We start from the raw sequence: 17453 nt of genomic DNA on the forward strand, positions 1-17453 counted from the left end.
GGCAAAATAAATAAATGGCTTGAGACTAAGTGGATGATAACTAATTCCCTCAAGGAACTTGGAGAACTCCAGTGCAGGAGAGCTCTCTGCTGCACCAGCACACCCAGTGAGCTGGAGAGGAGGGGCCACAGACAAAGGGAGCTGCTTCAGCTGCTCCTAAATAAAACCACTACTTTTATTAACAACCAGTAGGGCCCATAGAGCACAAAACCATGGAATAATGTCACAGGGAGATACTAAATATGTTTCAGTGTGGCAGAAGCTGCTAGAAAAGGCTGAAAAACTTCTGCTGCTCTCCTGAAAGCTTTAATAATGTTCTTTTTTTGTGGCTAGTTTGGGGGGTTTTTGTTTGAATTTTCAGCAGTGGATTTAAAAAAAACAAAACAAACAAACCAGAGAAAATTTAATGAAGTGCAAATCTTTCTTAATAAATGAACCACAGTTTTGCTTTCTTTCATGATGTTAAACATTAATTTTGTTTGCTGCCTAGAATCTGGAATGAAATCCCAGCTCTGGTATCCTTTTCCTATGACAGTGATATGGCCACAGTTTCAGTCCATGACAGCAATTAAATATTCATTTATCACCTTGGTGAGTGTGAGAATAGCAACTGCAATAATCACATAAAAAACGTTCCAAACAGTTGTCTGTTTGTCAGCAGCAAAGTGAATGTGAGTCCAAGAGAACATGGGGAACATTTCTGCTTTTCCACCTAATAGATTCTTGTACCAAACAAAATTGTACCAATAAATTGTAAATCTGGATAAAGTTAACAGCCCTTTTGCCCAGACCAAATCCCAAGTTTCTGATCATTTTACTTCTCTCTTTTGTGTCTTGCCAAAAAGATAAGAAACATGTTGGCACAAAAGAAAAATTATTGCTTGGACTGTTCTCCCAGTCTTGAATCTGTTTCCTATAAAAGCAGCTCGGACAGAAAACTCGAGTTAAGTAAACAAGCAACATCAAAATAGCTTTAGAAATAAAATAGAAGCAGATTATTATTTTTTTTAAAAAATTACTTGCCAAATTTAAATTGTCAAATGCAGATGGCAGATGAGTTCAAGGTGATGTGTGACAGATACTTGTGGGATTAAATGAATATAAACTATCTCACTGTTGGTGTGATCAGATCTCCACAATCACATTATTGTTCACTCACCTCAGAGACATAACTAGCACTAATTACTAATCTATTTTGAATAACAGTGAGGAGTAATTAATAAACTAACAAAACCACTGCACCCTCAGTGACATTCTGATGCACTCTGAGCATGTAAGAGCGCATGAAGCAATATCTGTATTCTATCCTCCTTGCACATTGCAGATTATTTAGGTGTTCCTGTTTTAAAAGTATGTTTTGGTTGAGTTTTGGAGATTTTTAATTTTTTTTTTTTTTGGGGGGGGGTGTTTTGGTTGTTTTTGGGGTTTTTGTTTGGCGGGGTTCTTCTGGGGTTTTTTGTTTCTCTTTTTAGGGTTTTTTTGCTTGTTTCTCTTTTTAGGGTTTTTTGTTGTGGTGGTTGTTTTTTTGAGATTTTTTGTTGTTGATTGGAGTTTTTTGGTATTTTTCCTTGTTGTTTTTTAGGTTTTGTTGTTGGAAATTTGTTTGGTTTTGGGGTTGTTTACGGTTTTGGGGGTTTTTTTGGCAGGAGTATTACACAGGAAGGACTGCGGAGTAAATCAACGCCCGAGGCAGGTATTTTTCCCCTCACGAATCCACCCGGCCGCCGGGCCTGCCCCTCAGGCAGGGTGGTGCCTTTCGGCGGTGACGTTACCAACCCTCCGGCCGCCTCCCGGACTCCTGTGGCGGCAGCCCGCTGCCGGTGTCCTCTTCCTTGCTCCAAGCCCCCGTTCGAGCGGCTTTTCCTCAGTTCCAGCCCGAGGTGGCTCCAAGGCCACCGCCTTGGACGTTTTTCTGCCGCTTTTTACCTCAGGATTAGAGAGTGGCGGAGCGGCGGCACTCGCGCGCTCTGCGCTGCCTGACCCTCCCCAGCCGCTGTAGCGCCCGTACGGAACCGAAAGCGGCGCGGCGGCGCCTCAGCCAATCCGCTCCGCTCTCACTGCGCGGCGCAGCTGCCCCGAGCCAATCGCGCGGCCGCCCTTTCCTGCCGGCTGCGCTATGGCGGCCACCACGAGCTGCGGCCGCGCCGCGCTGGGCGCGCTGTCCCGGGATGGCGGCGGGGCCGCGGCGCGGTGGCGGCGGCTCCTGCCCCCGAGCCGCTCCGCCCTGCCCTGGGTGTGTGCCCGCGGTGCCGCGGCTGGGCCTAAGCCCGGGCCTGGGCGGGCCGTGACGGTGGAGGTGGGCGGCAGGTGAGGGGGTGTGGGGGGCGGCAGGGCAGAGCGCTGGCCCGGCTGGAGAGTAACGCAGACGTGAGGGGAGACTGGTGCAAAATGCTTGGTGTCCCGAGCTTATCCTCAGTCGGGACGTTCTTTGGTGTCGGATTTTGGTGTGTTGGCAAGCAAGGAAGGAGCCCGGAGCAGTGGGATCGGCCTTGTCATGGTTGAGTCAGGGCCATCCAGGAGCTGAGGAGCCCTAAGGATGTAATAAATCAAGATGTTGATGGATGCCTATGTGTACATTGCCAACTTAGCAAAACATTCCAGGCCACCAAGTTGATCAGAGGGGTGGAGACCTCTCCGGCAAGGAGAGGCTGAGAGAATTGGGATTGTTCAGCCTGGAGAAGAAAAGCTTTGGGGTGGCCTAATTGTGACCTTCCAGGAGCTGAAGATGGCTGCCTAGAAAGATGCAGAGACAGGACAAGGGGGAACGGGTTAAAATTGAAAGGCAGTAAGTTTAGATGGGCTATTAGGGGAAGAATGTTCCCTGTGAGGTCTTGGCATAGAGAAGCTGTGGCTGCCCCATCCCTGGATGTGTTTAAAGCCAGGTTGGATGGGGCTTGGAGCAACCTGGGATAGTGGAGGGGTGGAACTCAATGATCTGCAGGGTCCCTCCCCACCCAAACCATCCTGTTACTTTGTAGTTGAATTGTGTTCATTATAACAATAAAAATCACACCTGCAGGTCATAAGGATCTTGCCCAGGTGTTCCTCTGAGCGTGTGAACAATTTACCTGGGATAACTTGTATAAAAATTACTGACTAGTCATAATAGAGGGGCTGTGCTTGGGAAGGGACCAGCTCTGGATTTCTGTGTATAATAATGGCATGGAAGGTCAGGAGGGTGTGCTGGGCTTGTGCAGTAGCACCCAGCACACCCTGGAATAAATAATCCATATTTTTATATATTGCTCTTGAGGGTATCCTCATTGCCTTGTTGCTCTCCGTTCTCTGCCACAAAGGATGGAATATTCTGCAGCTGTGCTGGGAAGTGTGCAAGCAGCTCCCCTCACCCCTGAGGGTGTTTTCCACTGGCTAAACCCCAGCTGGAACAGGTGATGATTCACCTTTGTAACTCCTAGGGATAGTTAAAAGGCTTTGCTTCAAGGTAAAGGAAGCAGGACACTTGAAATTTAAGTGGATTTGGTCACTTTTGCTCAAAGAATGTCAATTTTCATATGTCTAAGGAGGATTTTTGTATCTTCTGTGAAGCACAACCTTTATTCTGTGCAGTTGGGGCTACAGATGAATGCAGAAATTGCTGGGAAATGTACATGAATTCACTAGAAACTCGTGTAACAGCTTGTTTCTTTCCTTTAGAAAGATGGAGCTGTCTTCTGGAAAACTTGCAAAGTTTGCAGATGGATCTGCTGTTGTTCAGGTAAAAAACAAAAAATAGTCAAAGTTTGTGTAGCTTCAACATTCCTGAATCTTGGAAGTCATTGTTTGGGCATCAGAGCCTGTGGGATATAGAGCCTCAAGTGGCAATTTTATCCCTAATGAAGGGACAGCTGTATTTTTTAGGAAAAAATTAAGTTTGAAAAGCAAAAACAGGGCATGAACACATGCAGAGTTATGTAGTGGTTTTCTGCAGAGTATAATTCTTAAGAATGACTGGTTTATGAATAAGTTTAGAACATTAGGAGTTATTTTCTTTTCAGGTAACTTCAGTTTTTACCTATTTTTCTTAAACCAGCTAGGTGACACAGCAGTGATGGTCACAGCAGTCAGCAAAACCAAGCCCTCTCCATCTCAGTTTATGCCATTAGTGGTAAGTACTAATGACAGAATTAGTTTTGAGCTAATCAGTGATGAACTTTGCAGTCATAGTCCTTAAACAGTGGAGTTCAGGATGCTGGGGGGAGTGGGAAGTGCAAAGAGTAGATGGCAGACCCTGGACTGGAGAATTGCAGTTGATGATAAAATCCAGGTGAGGGATGAGCCAAGGGTGTTGCCTGCCTTGGCTTTAGCAAGGCTCTCTTCCAAGCCTTTGTGGACTTTGCCACACCATCCAAGCTCAGGTGTTGGGGTTTGCTTGTGTGGAAAACTGGTGGGATGTGGTATTCACATGCCCTCTGAACAGAGAGAAGCTGTAAGCAAGCGAGATAAGAATTGTGTTTTCCTTCTTCTCTGCTTGTCTCACAGTTTCTCTCTGTTCAGAGGGCGTGTGAGTACCACAGTGGGATTGTGAGGCTCAAAGGGCTGGGATTGTTAAGCGTGGGGAGTAAATAATTGGGGTTGAAGCTGGATGATCCCAAGGGTCCCTTGTGAGGGTTTCTGTGGCTCTGCAGTAAATAATCAGTTGTCATTAATAATGGCTGAATTTTCTTTGGAAGGTTGACTACAGGCAGAAAGCTGCTGCAGCAGGAAGAATTCCTACAAACTATCTAAGAAGAGAGCTTGGTTCCACTGATAAAGAAATTCTTACAAGTAGGGTAATAGGTAGGCTGAAACATTTTATTTACAATGTACTTTAAAAATGTTGTCATTTTCTTGTGAGTGTTTGAAAACACAGCCATTTATAATGCTGTCAGAAAACAAACATGTAGTTTATTTATCAATATGATTGATATTTTAAGGTTATATATGTCATGCTAAATACATTTCTGGGTTCTCTTCTTTTTCTGTCTCCTTTTTTTTTTCTTTTTTTTTTTTCTTTTTTTTTTTTTAAAACCCCCTTTTTGTCAGTTTCTTGTGGAGTCATTGCAGGACAAACTGAGTATGAACTACTGAAACCCAACTTCTTATGAATTCTTATGAATTCAAGTTTATTTCCTTTGCAGATCGCTCGATCAGACCACTCTTCCCAGCAGGCTACTTTTATGATACACAGGTAGGTCTTGTCACCTTCAAAATGGAAAACTTGGATATGGCCAAGGAAAATTTCATTATCCAGGCCCTGTTTTAAGAAAAACCATTTTTGTTAACATCAAGGAGGGGTTTGCACTTCACAAACAAGTATAATGTTGCTTTCTAGTCTGTCATCTCCTTGTGTTAAATTATTTATTACTACATCCTGTTTTCCAAATTTTGTTGTCAAGGTGCAGGAACAAAATTAAAATCTCCTCTGTACAACAGAGGAAAGATCGTAATAGTAAATATTTTATATATTATGTGATATAATATTATCCATTAATGGGGCTTTATTGTCAGCTTTCTATTTTAAATACCTGAAACAATTTCCCTGTGAAATACAGACTTGTGTACCTGGGGTTTTTTACTGTCCTTAGCTTTGTATTGACAGCTAATAAAAATGTATAGGTCAAAATTATTCATTGTCTTTTATCTTATGCCAGATCCTTTGTAATCTTTTAGCAGTAGATGGTGTCAATGATCCTGATATTCTGGCAATTAATGGAGGTAAGAAGTCTGTGAGAAATTGGTGTTTTGGAGGGATTTAAGGAGAGCAGTTTTTTCCTAATCCAGATTTTTGTCTTCCTTTCAGCTTCTGCAGCACTTGCCTTGTCTGATATCCCCTGGAATGGTCCTATTGGTAAGTAAACATTTTTAAATTATGGGTGATTGTAATGGAATGGAAAATTTAGACCACAGGTGTCACTTTGTTTTTTTTTAAGTAGAAGCTGAATCTGAACATGAAATTTCAAGAATTGGAAATAATTTCATGATGGATTAGATTATTGCAGTTCAAGGGATTATTTTTTCTGGACTAAATGCACTTTTGAGAGGAAATACAATATAGAAATAGTGTACTATAGAGAACAATAAATTAATTTTCTCTCAAGAGAACCATATTTATTGAAAAGCATTGTTTGGAAAATAGCTGGTTCAGAATATTTTTCCTCATGGGACTCAAAAAGAGATTTATTTCATTGTGAGTATTTTCTGGGAAGAGAAAAGATCTGCCCAAGAATAAATATTGAACAAGTGTCTTCCTTTCAGCTGCCTTTTTTTTTTTCCTAGAAAACATGTGCTGAAATAACAAAAAACTCCCAGTACACTCCCATTGTGTGTAATACTGGCATGATTTGCCCTACCCAGTAATAGTACTCAAAATAAAAGCAGACTAGGCAATTTTGTCTTCTGGATTTGTTCTTAATATCCAGTCAACATGTTGATATTTTAAAATTAGTCTATAACTTTAATTATTGTTATTAGCTGTGTAGCTTTTCAAAGTAAAGTGATGCCTTAAAGAACTTCCTTGTGATAATAAGAAATGACTTTGTGGAGTTTCTTTGCAGGTGCAGTGAGGGTAGGGCTGGTGGATGGGGAGACTGTTATCAATCCAACTCGGAAAGAGCTGGCCTCTAGTGCTCTCAATTTAGTTGTTGCTGGAGCTCCACAAAATCAAGTTGGTAAGTTAATTGTTGTCTGTTGAGGGCTTGGAAATCTTTGCAGATATTTTCCTTCTCTTTGAAATGTGGATTTTTATACAATAATAGGGGCAAACAACAGTGATAGGTAACTTTTGGTTAAGTAGATTCCCTCATATTTATGCAGTTTAATGTTAGGTTGCTGTTGAACAATAAGACAGGAATTCACTGAATTTTTATCTTTCCATTGCCAGTTATGTTGGAAGCAACTGCTGAGAACATCTTGCAGCAAGATTTCTGCCATGCCATCAAAGTGGGGGTGAAGCAGACCCAGCACATCATCCAGGGCATTCAGCAGCTGGTGAAGGAGCGGGGTGTGGTCAAGAGAACTGTCCAGAAATTATTTCTTGCTCCTGAAGAGATTGTGGAACTTGCAAAGAAGTAAGTTCAGAACAAATAATGTAGATGTAGGAATGTTTGTGAGTCTGGTGCTTTCACCAGACTGGTATTTCACTAAATAATTTTCAAATATTTAGTCCCCCAAAAAAATCCCTAATTATAGAAGTGGTTTTTAAGCTGTGTTTTCAAAAATTCTCTCTTTTCTCCCTAAAGACTTGCTTCTAACAAGATCTATGCAGTGTTCACAGATTCAAGCCATGATAAAGTAAGTAATCAATTGTGATAGAATTATTTGTTGAATTAATATCATAATGAAACTGTAGGAGGACTGAGTTCTTTAAGCTTTTAGCTCTTTAAGCTCTGTCCCTGGAGGTGTTTTAAGGAAAGACTGGATGTGCCATGGTCTGATTGACAAGGTTGGACTTCATGATCTCAGGGGTCTTTTCCAACCTCAGTGCTACTGTAATTTAAGCTTGTCTCCTTCTCTGCATCTATTTGTAATAATAATAATCAATTTTTCTCCAAGTTCTTAATCTGACCAGAATATTTGCTTGTATTTTGTGGAGGTGGAGACTCCCTTTTCCCAAGGAGTCTCATGGAAAGGATGAGGGGAGATGGGTGCAGGTTACTCCTGAAAGGTTCTGGGCACAAGAGCAGTGTTCTGCTTGGGAAAAATTATCAGTCACTGGGATAATCCCCCCAGGGAAGTGGTGGATTGCCCAGTGTGGGACATTTTTAGGATTCAGATGGGGAGAGTGTTGGGCCATCTTGTCTAGACTGCTTTTGCCAACAAAAGCTGAATCACACAACCTTTGAGGTCCCTTCCAATCTCATTTTTGATTTTTGAATTTGTGTGACTGTTCTGTTTCTTATTCCTTAAATTTTTGCAGATCAAACAGCCCCAAACCTCTGTTGTTGTTCTGCCCTGTAGAGTTAAATGGTTGCAAATCCTCTGTTCTAGATTTCAAGAGATGAGGCAATCAACAAAATAAGGCTTGAAACAGAAGAACAGCTGAAAGGTATTCTTTTTTGTTAATATTTTGAGAATGCTTTAATCGAGGTAGCACTACTTGGAGTTAGAGTTCCTCTTTGTTGGAAGCTATTTTAGTATAAGTTCTATAAAATTAATTTCCCAACAATTTCTTTTCTCTACCCAGAAAAGTTTCCGGAGGCTGAGCCTTACGAAATCATGGAATCTTTCAATGTGGTTTCAAAGGATATTTTTAGAAATCTTGTGCTAAATGAATATAGAAGGTGGGTGTGTCAAACTCCTACTGATAATATTTTTGTCAGCTTTTAATCCAAGACTGGTTTAACTGATCTCTTCATCTCTCTTTGCCACTTCAGGTGTGATGGGAGAGATTTGACTTCCCTCAGAGACATTAAATGTGAAGTGAACATGTTCAAAATGCTTCATGGATCAGCCTTGTTTCAAAGAGGTCAAACACAGGTAGTGTCATTTAAACATCACAGATGATCAATGAACTAGCAAAAGCTGAGAGATTTGGGTCTTTCATTTAAATGCCAGGTTTCCTTGTTCTTCACATTTAAATAGCAATAAGCAGAAGTGGTGTGTAGGTTGGGAAGTACTTTGGTGTGTAGGGCACTGCTAATTTGAGCACCTCATGAGAAATCTTTTAAAAGCAGTTTCATACGCAACCTGAGCCAAATAGGGAAATTTTACCCAAAAAAATTGCAATAATGAGAGGATTTTTTTTCTCTTCTTTGCCAAAAATGTCAGCTGTTGGGTGGATTGAATTAAGATCATCCTTGAGATTTGGTCTTCTGTACCTTGTTATAGCTCCCTTTGCTAGAACACTGTCAGCCATAGATCTGACTTCTTATTGCACTGATTTAGGGTGGCAGTTGCAGACAGTGATTTACTCCTCTGTGTTGTCCCCTCTTATCCCACTAAAAATAACACCCAGTGCAAGTCCATGTGGGAAACAGGCACAAATGACATTGTGGCTGCAGCTGGCCCTGTCTCCTAAATGTTTCTTAGGGAGCAAACTGCTCTTGGCTCCTACTTAAGGAGCATTAAATTAGTATTTTTAAATGGGGCTGCTTGTAAGAATGTGTGGTCTTTACACATTAGGAGTAAGTTTGTGTGATGGAGAGAGAAAGGTTCTCTACAAGTGGTAGCTGATGGCATCTCATGTGCTGCTGAGCTCGTTCTTTTTGTTTCTTCAAAAACAGTAACATTTGTGAAGGCTGGAAGGGTTTAAGAGGGGCTTATTTTTTATTTCAGCTCATTTTCATTTCAGGTTCTGTGCACAGTTACATTTGACTCTCTAGAATCCAGTGTAAAATCCGATGTTATCTCCACAGCAGTGAGGTATGTATGTCTTGGTGCTTTGGCAATAGTAACAAGAGGGTGAGCATTTAAGCACATTTGATAAAATCCCCTTGAACTTCCACATAGATACTTTCTTAGGACTGAAAAATGTGTAAAATTAGATTTTGAAGTGGCCTGTTCTCCAGAGATCTTGGCAGTGGGTTTGTGTTAGGGTGACATTAATTCCATAGCCCACATTTGTAACTGGACAGTGTTAAAGGGAACATCCAATCTGGTTTATATATTTAAAATATTTGTGGAAAGTTTAACTTGGGATGTAGCAAGCTGGTCCTTGTGCTTTGAACACTTCATTGCTGAAGTGAAATTGGTCCCCTTTAGAGCCACATTTCAGTGATGTCACCCCAGTGATTTCATCCCAGTGTGGGAGCTTTTACATTTTAATGTCTCAGCTTTACTGTAGTTAAATCTCTGTTCCCTGGAGGAGTTTGTTCATATTCTCCAATTTTGGTAACTGTGGCTGATCAGCAGATGTATTGATTTGTTGGTTTTGGCTGGGTCCATTTGTAAGCATAACAATATTAGTTTGAATTACCTCTTGTGTGTAACACATGTTTGGTTGCTCCTGTTTTGACATGGTCTTGTTTTTAATTAATAGTGGAATTAAAGACAAAAACTTCATGCTGCATTATGAGGTGAGACTTCTCCTGTGTTACAGCTTTCTGCATGATTGACAGAAGGGCTCCATGTCTTGCTTTTAAAGGTGCAGTTGATCACTTCCAAGGTTATAAATTAGATTTGCTAAAATGTATTTATGCTAATTCATGCATGAATTTATGTGAGCAGAAATGCTGGTTTCCTGAAAAGCAGTAGGTAATTTGTAAATTGCCAGTTTATACAGGCTTTTTAATGCCAAAACATTAGGTGAGCTCCTTCAGAACAGGTTCTTACTGAAAGCAGGATTAACTTGTGCTATTATTTTTAGTAAACTCTATTAATATGTTCAGCTGATGTGGCACAGCAATAGTAAATAAATGCTTTTACATCTTGGATCTCTCTCAGCCTTTGGAGCTTGCCCGAAGTATTTCCTACAGGCAACAGGCAGATCTTGTTCCATTATCTCTGACAGAAATAACATTTCTGCTAGGTTGTTTGACAAGCTTCTTTGGAGGAAGCTTCTTGTGTTCTCTCTTAGCTACCTTGCTGCTGCTTTATTCTCTTTTGTCTTGTGGAAGTAAAATATTTACTAAACATTACCTAAACTGGTCCCGGTTTGCAAACCAAGTGACTGTCAGAAGTCATGTGGTGGTTTGATGCACCAAAACTTCAAAGATGTTTTTTCTAAGTGTATGTTTTAAAATGGAAAAGAAAAGCAGGTTAATTTTCTGTGTACACATTTTTTTGCTTCATAGTTTCCACCTTATGCAACCAATGAGATTGGCAAAGTTACTGGGCTGAACAGAAGAGAGCTTGGACATGGTAAGTCCAGACTAGAGAAATGCCATGCTGAAAGTTCCAGTACTTTATCTGATTTTTATTTATGGATCACTGAGTGGTTGTTGTGGGGTTTTTTTTTAAACAGGTGCACTGGCAGAACGAGCTTTGAAACCAGTTATACCCCAGGATTTCCCATTCACAATCCGAGTTACTTCTGAAGTCTTAGAATCCAATGGTATTGGGATTTTCTTGTTTCTGGAGGCTAGTGCTGGAGACTACATTTGGTTTTTAAAAAGCTTTGTTTTGACAAACTTGATTTATAGGCATGCTAAATAATAGATTTCAGTTTAAATGTTCTTAAAACTATTACCTAAAATATTTTAAAATAAAAAGCATGTTCATGAAAAATGGACCTTTCTTGGTTTAATAAAATGGTATTTGGGGGCATTTTTATGCAACAGGATGAGGAAAACAACTCTGACTTGTACTGAGACCCATTTTTCAGTGTTTAATCCCTGGTTTTTTCCTGTATTCCAATTCCAGGGTCTTCCTCAATGGCTTCTGCATGCGGTGGAAGTTTAGCATTAATGGATGCAGGTACAAAATAAGGCACTAATGAGGATAAACTGCATGGGATAATGTGCTGCAGGATCTGGAAATGACCAAAGGCTTCTAAAATGTATTTTTTTTTTGCCACTCCCAGGAGTTCCAGTGTCAAATGCAGTGGCAGGTGTAGCCATAGGCCTCGTTACCAAGTGCAGTCAGGGCAAGGGGGATATCGAGGACTATCGTTTGCTGACAGACATCCTGGTGAGTGTCCTCACATTCCTCTTGTTGCTGCTCACTGCTGAGAAACACCTCCTGTGGCCTTCTTCTGGAACCTTCTACCCAGTCAGTTCTGGAACATCACTCCTGGAAAAATCAGTTGCATCTTTTGTTTCATCTCCCAAATTGCTCCCTCATTTTGAAAAATTTGTGTGAAATGTTCAGTCGTGTTTCTTATTTTTTGTGGTTTTAGTTACTTAAGCATTTATAGGCTTTCTCCTTCCAATTAATTTTGTCTTTTTTCATGGGAGAAAAAGATGAATAATTTACTGAAAAACACTACATATTGGGTGGAGAACGAGCACTTGGGAGAGGGACTGGGGAGGAAAATGTGCAGCCACTGGCAGCACAAGATCAGAAACTTGTTCATGAAAGCTCTTGATTTCCAAGGAGAGGAAGGAGCAGTTAACAGTTAACCCTGAACAGCAAAATAAAGCTGAAGAAAACTTGGAAGTCTCAAAAGTAATTCTTCTGTACTTTTGGTATAGTGGATGAAATGACTCCAATTTGCTTTTGTCTGTCTGTGATGGCAGGGCATTGAAGATTACTATGGAGATATGGATTTCAAGATGGCAGGCACCAACAAAGGGATAACAGCGCTGCAGGTATTGTGACATGGAATTTTCTTCAAGTGAAATTCTGAGAGAGTATTGAAAGAGCTTTCCTGACATGTTGATGGCACTTAATTCTTCTCATGTCAGGTTGATCTAAAGCTGCCAGGAATACCAATAAAAATTGTGGTGGAAGCTATTCAGCAAGCTACAGGTAGGTCTGTTCTTGGATTTACACCCATTTCATTATATTAAATGATAAATAGAATTAAGTTGTATGAAACTAAACAATTAACTATTCATTTTTCATTCTCACTGTGGAAAAAACAAGCTCCTGTCTTTATGAAATGGGTTTGGCTTAATCAATAAGCTCCAAACCAACTTCAGAATAACTTCAGCCATTGCATGATTTGGACTAACACACATTGCATGACTTTGTTTAAATTCAACAGGGTAATGTTATAAAAACAGCAGCCAACTTCCTCTCATTTCACATAAATTCAGCTATATTTACAAGTGAAACTTTCTGCCATCTGTATTCTGACATGTGCAGCTAAAATATTCTCAAAGCACACGAGAAAATGAAGCGACGTGGTTTAATAAGGATTTAATGAGGTGGAAAACTTTCAGCCTGACATTCTCCAGCTAGGCAGGAGACAGGTTTTGACAAGGAATGTTTTTCTACTGTATAACAAAAACTTCATATATTTATTTTAATCATATACAAAATTATTGATTTTTTGTTGTTGTTATTATTCCCTCTAGCTGCAAAGAGGGAGATTTTACAAATTATGAACCAAACACTGGCAAAACCCAGACCTAACAGAAAAGAGAGTGGACCAGTTGTAGGTAATGTTATTGTGTGAATTCACAGCTTTCATAATTACCTTTTTAACAACAAACTTCTGTTTAAAATACCTTTTTTTAAAATGATTGATTGTTATATATTTTTGCCCTTGCCCCGTGGGGATAATTTTGTGGAGGGGTTTTGGTTAGTTTTGGTTATTTTGGGGGGATTGTTATTGCCATGTGAGGCAGCACTCCTATTTCAGTGTAGACCAGAAAACAATTTAAGTGAAGTTATGGGAAGCTCTCTAAATCAGAACTGATGTGGATGAGAGTATCACTATGGCTTAAGGTAATTTACAGCCATCAGGGTGTATGCTCTGTCTTCGTTTATTTCAGTTCTTGCCTGTAATTACATCCCTGTTCAGCAAATACCACAGGTAGCTGTAAGAGATTAAAAGCTACAGGAATGTGCCCTTTTGTGTGATAGCTTTCAAGATGATTCTATTTAGCACTTCAAAGGATTTCTAAATGTTCTTTCAGAAACTATCCACGTTCCATTATCAAAAAGATTAAGATTCGTTGGTCCTGGGGCTTACAATTTGAAAAAACTTCAAGCACAGACTGGTGAGCCATTTTTGATTCCTGTGATAATTTATCCTCACGTGTTCGCTTTGTTTCAGACTTGCATGTTGAGCTGTTTCAATGCTCAGTGCCAACTGAAAATGAAAAAATTCTGCTATCTCTAGCGGACAGGTAGATGCTCTGCTTTGGACCTGAAACCCTTAATGCTGGGTGAACTTGATTAATGCTTCTCAGGGAATTGGGGTAGAGAAAAGGAGAAAAAAATCCCATTTCCCTTTGGTTGGAAGCCTGTCTGGTCTGGCCACAGAACTCTGGAAGGGCAGAGAATTTTACCATTCTGGCCCCAAAACACTTTCATTTCCCTCAGCTATTAATGCAAGTATTATTAAAAATATCTGGGAAATTGATTCATAACCCTCAACATTTTTTCTTTTATGGCCCATGAGTTTATTGAGGTATTTGCCACGAGGTGGTGGCCACATGCAGTTATTCAATGCCTAAATTGAACAAGATTAAATAATGATTAGAACTCTGAGGTCTTAATGAGTGTGCAAAACCAGTCTGCTCTGAGCAAGTCTTTTCTGAGTGGGATTCTCTGCACTGTGCCCCTGACTGCTGTCCCAAATCCCCTTTTCCAGGTGTGACTGTGAGTCAGCTGGATGAGGAGACATACTCTGTGTTTGCCCCCACGCCAGGGGCAATGCACGAAGCCAGGGAATTCATTGGGGAGATCTGCAAGGATGATGTGAGCTCAGACTTCTGCCTTCAACTCCAGAGTTTGCTCTTTGTGGCTTCCTGTCTTACTGGTTTCTTTTTTTTTCTTCTACAGCAAGAAGTGAATTTGGAATTTGGGGCAATTTATACAGCCACAATTACTGAAATAAGGTATAAAATGTGCTTTGGAGATGAAATTAACTTATTTACATAGCTGTGTTCCTGATACCTAATAATGATGTAAAATAATAATTGATTTTTAAGAGTGCCAAATTTATGCTGGGGATATTGGCATCTGCATAATTTCTGATACTTTTTCTGGTGAAAATACTTTATTTCCTGATAAAGCTGGGGTGGTTTTTTGCTGTTTGTTTCGTTTTTAGAATGTCTCTAAATTATAAAAGTTAAGACCTTTTTCATCTTTGAATCTGAAAATGATATTATTAATTGGCTTTCCACTTTTCATCACAATATTTGTCTTGTAGAAATTACATTTTGGGTGGTACCTATTACTGAAATAAGAAATTCTTCTCATCCATTTTCAGTTAAAGAAAAATGAGTGGATATGTTATGGTGGATAAAAGATTTTTAAAAGGGGATGAGTAAAATGTTGTTTATGAGAAGTTTACACGTTTACTTTGGGGACCATATATAGAGTGAAATGTGGACTTTTCTTGATGCCCTTTGAAATAACTGTGCTGTTTCCTGCTGCAGAGATTCTGGAGTGATGGTAAAATTGTACCCAAACATGACCCCAGTATTACTTCATAATTCACAGCTGGATCAAAGAAAGGTAAGCCATCCTTAAACAGCTATAAAATGGGCAATTAGATTTATTTTAACCAGTTGGCATGGCTGTAACACACTATTGTTCCACAGTCCATTTCCATGTTAAAAGCTGTTCATTAGCAGCACCTTTTTGTTGTAATTCTTCCTGCCCTATACTTAAGGCTGCAAAGAATCTGCTGCAGTCGTTTTTACACCAAGTTCTTTGGCTCTGCAATACCCTTTTCCATGTAATATTCAGAAATATAGTTGTTCCTAAGGTAGTGCTGAGCCACTGGGCTAAAGTGTAGCATGAAGAGCCCCTGAATAAAGGGATTTTTTTAACAAACTCTGATAATTTTATTCTTGTAAAACACTGTGTTCTAGATTAAACACCCTAGTGCCCTGGGATTAGAAGTTGGACAAGAAATTCAGGTAATTATTTTTTTAACATTAAAATGCTGATAAAATGCTGTTTGTATTTTAAAATTTGGGGTTTTTTCTAATTATTTATTTCGTGTTTCTGAAGAAAATATTTTTCCATGTTGGATTCCCTTTCTGTGCTAGTTAAAGGCCTGGTCATTCAAGTTATGTTTATTTAATGTTCTTGCTATCTAGGCACCACTAGTATTTGACAGCAATATAGGCTAAAGGATGCCTATTTATTGCTTTTCTAGCATCAAACTGATAAAAACTCAAACCCAACCCCCTATCTTTAAAGGAAAATGCTCTTTCCAGCTCTTGAAGTTGGTCAGTGTGAGATTGCTTTGTTTTCTTACCAGGTTAAATACTTTGGCCGTGATCCCACTGATGGCAGAATGAGGCTTTCCCGTAAAATCCTGCAGTCCCCAGCCAGCAGCACCCTGAAAACCCTGACAGAAAAAAACAGCATTGTCCTGGGAGGGGCTGTTCCACAGACATCCACCTCATCCCAGTGACAGGTAAGGCCAGCAGAGCAGCTCCAGCTGACTCAGGGCTGCAATGACAGCTCTGCTAAAGAACTGTGCCAGTCTGGCTTTGTATTGGAGTTTGTTGGGAGTTAACAACTGGCCCTTCACACACTGTAGCTGTAGGAAATTTGATATTATAAAATTGGTTCAAATGGCCTTGACAGTCTCAGCCAGTCTGGACAGGCTCCTCTGTCCAAAACAAACTTACTTGTTCATGTCCAACATCCTTTTTCTCTGCCTTTTAAAGAAAAATACCCAAGGAGGGTATTGGAGGAGAACAAAAGATAAGCTGCTTTCTTGAGTAAGTCAACAATGGAGAAGATTTCAGTCAATTAATGAAATGGCCAAAGCTCTTCCTTAGAAGTAGCTTTCCAGCATGTATTTGACTGTCAGAAGGCTCATGCCTCAACTTTTCCCAAAATTTGTGTGGGTTTTCCTGTTCTTAGAAAGCTGCTAGAGCAGCAAGGTGTCTGATGTTAAAATCAGGAGCAGTTCCACAGCAAGATTGGCAAATGCACAGTGCACCAGTGGGAACTCAAGGCAATCTATGGCAGCCTTCTAGGAATGATTGACAGCACAAAAAGAAGGGAAATGCACTGAAAAAAATCTGACTTTTAAGGAACATTTTTTTGATTCTCATACCTTGATATAATGACTTGGTTACAAAGTGTTTTCTCTCTTTCAGGAAAAAAGGTGTGATAGTTGGTGAAAGCACAAGTGACCTTTGCTAGAACCTTCTCAAGAAGCTGCAGGTGGATGGTAGTGAATCATATTTATAAAATAGACACTATGCTTAAAGGTGATGTAGAACTTCAAATTGATTAAAAAGCCTTCAAATTGATTAAAAACTTCAAAATAAAACCAGGAACAAGCAATGCCCTCATCTTGTGTAGCAAGGCTGAGATGGGAATACAAGAACATGGAATTCTGTGGACTGAGAAGATATTTCAGTGCTAAAGGTTATTCTCTTTTGAGTTATCCACTCAAAATAAAACTGTGAATATGAAAAGTAAGAGCTGAACAACTCTTTTGTGGGAGAAAGAATTATCCTATATGCTTGGTCAAGAGTCACACTTGGCCAAAGTTTTACTGGCTTTTCAGTGTACAAGAATGGTGAGCAAGACATAAAGACTTGGAAGTATCACCTTTAACATGATGGATGCTGGTTTAGATTAATACATCACTCTCAGAATCTTCAGACCTGCTACAATATCAGAACAGAGCTTGGTTGTAACATCACCCCTTATCATCTGAGTTCATTAGCACGGACTTTTAAAATACATAATTAAAATGTTAACATTAAAATACTTTTTTAGAATGAACAATTGCTGTGATAAATCTTTCCCTAAAACACTCTCATTAGGAGTGTCTTAATCCTTCTATTAATTACGTTGCAGCAGTGAGTTCACTGATCTCTTTTAGACTTCAAAACATTTCCCGGGGGCTCATGAGAATGACTCGTTTTTCTACTGTGAGGTACAGACTTTGAAAATCAAACAGGGTCCTTCTGATGTTCAACAATTTGTATGCACACAGTAATAAG

General features: G+C 39.8%; 1 protein-coding gene across 1 annotated transcript; it reads left to right on the forward strand.

The window, feature by feature from the left end:
• The first annotated feature begins 2098 nt into the window (after nucleotides 1-2098).
• On the forward strand, nucleotides 2099-16925 carry PNPT1 (polyribonucleotide nucleotidyltransferase 1). The gene is made up of 29 exons (XM_009093716.4): nucleotides 2099-2307; nucleotides 3655-3715; nucleotides 4031-4105; nucleotides 4671-4776; nucleotides 5118-5167; nucleotides 5631-5694; nucleotides 5780-5827; nucleotides 6534-6647; nucleotides 6860-7046; nucleotides 7218-7269; nucleotides 7966-8023; nucleotides 8162-8258; nucleotides 8352-8454; nucleotides 9269-9339; nucleotides 9956-9992; nucleotides 10710-10776; nucleotides 10880-10969; nucleotides 11278-11331; nucleotides 11438-11544; nucleotides 12093-12164; nucleotides 12261-12324; nucleotides 12876-12959; nucleotides 13440-13523; nucleotides 14120-14226; nucleotides 14311-14366; nucleotides 14910-14988; nucleotides 15348-15395; nucleotides 15743-15901; nucleotides 16596-16925. Exons 1-28 carry the CDS (start codon nucleotides 2117-2119, stop codon nucleotides 15896-15898), a joined length of 2382 nt encoding a protein of 793 aa, XP_009091964.1. The 5' UTR covers nucleotides 2099-2116; the 3' UTR covers nucleotides 15899-15901; nucleotides 16596-16925.
• Nucleotides 16926-17453: the final 528 nt, after the last annotated feature.

Source organism: Serinus canaria, chromosome 3 (genome assembly GCF_022539315.1).
Source record: "Serinus canaria isolate serCan28SL12 chromosome 3, serCan2020, whole genome shotgun sequence".
NCBI classification, from domain to species: domain Eukaryota; kingdom Metazoa; phylum Chordata; class Aves; order Passeriformes; family Fringillidae; genus Serinus; species Serinus canaria.

What these genes read in the sequence shown, in the direction of transcription:
- PNPT1 (XM_009093716.4), top strand. Translation starts at nt 2,117, where the DNA reads ATGGCGGCCACCACGAGCTGCGGCCGCGCCGCGCTGGGCGCGCTGTCC. An exon ending in AGCTCCACAAAATCAAGTTG is followed by an intron (nt 6,648 to 6,859) that starts GTAAGTTAATTG and finishes TTCCATTGCCAG; the next exon opens with TTATGTTGGAAGCAACTGCT. An exon ending in AACAGAAGAACAGCTGAAAG is followed by an intron (nt 8,024 to 8,161) that starts GTATTCTTTTTT and finishes TTCTCTACCCAG; the next exon opens with AAAAGTTTCCGGAGGCTGAG.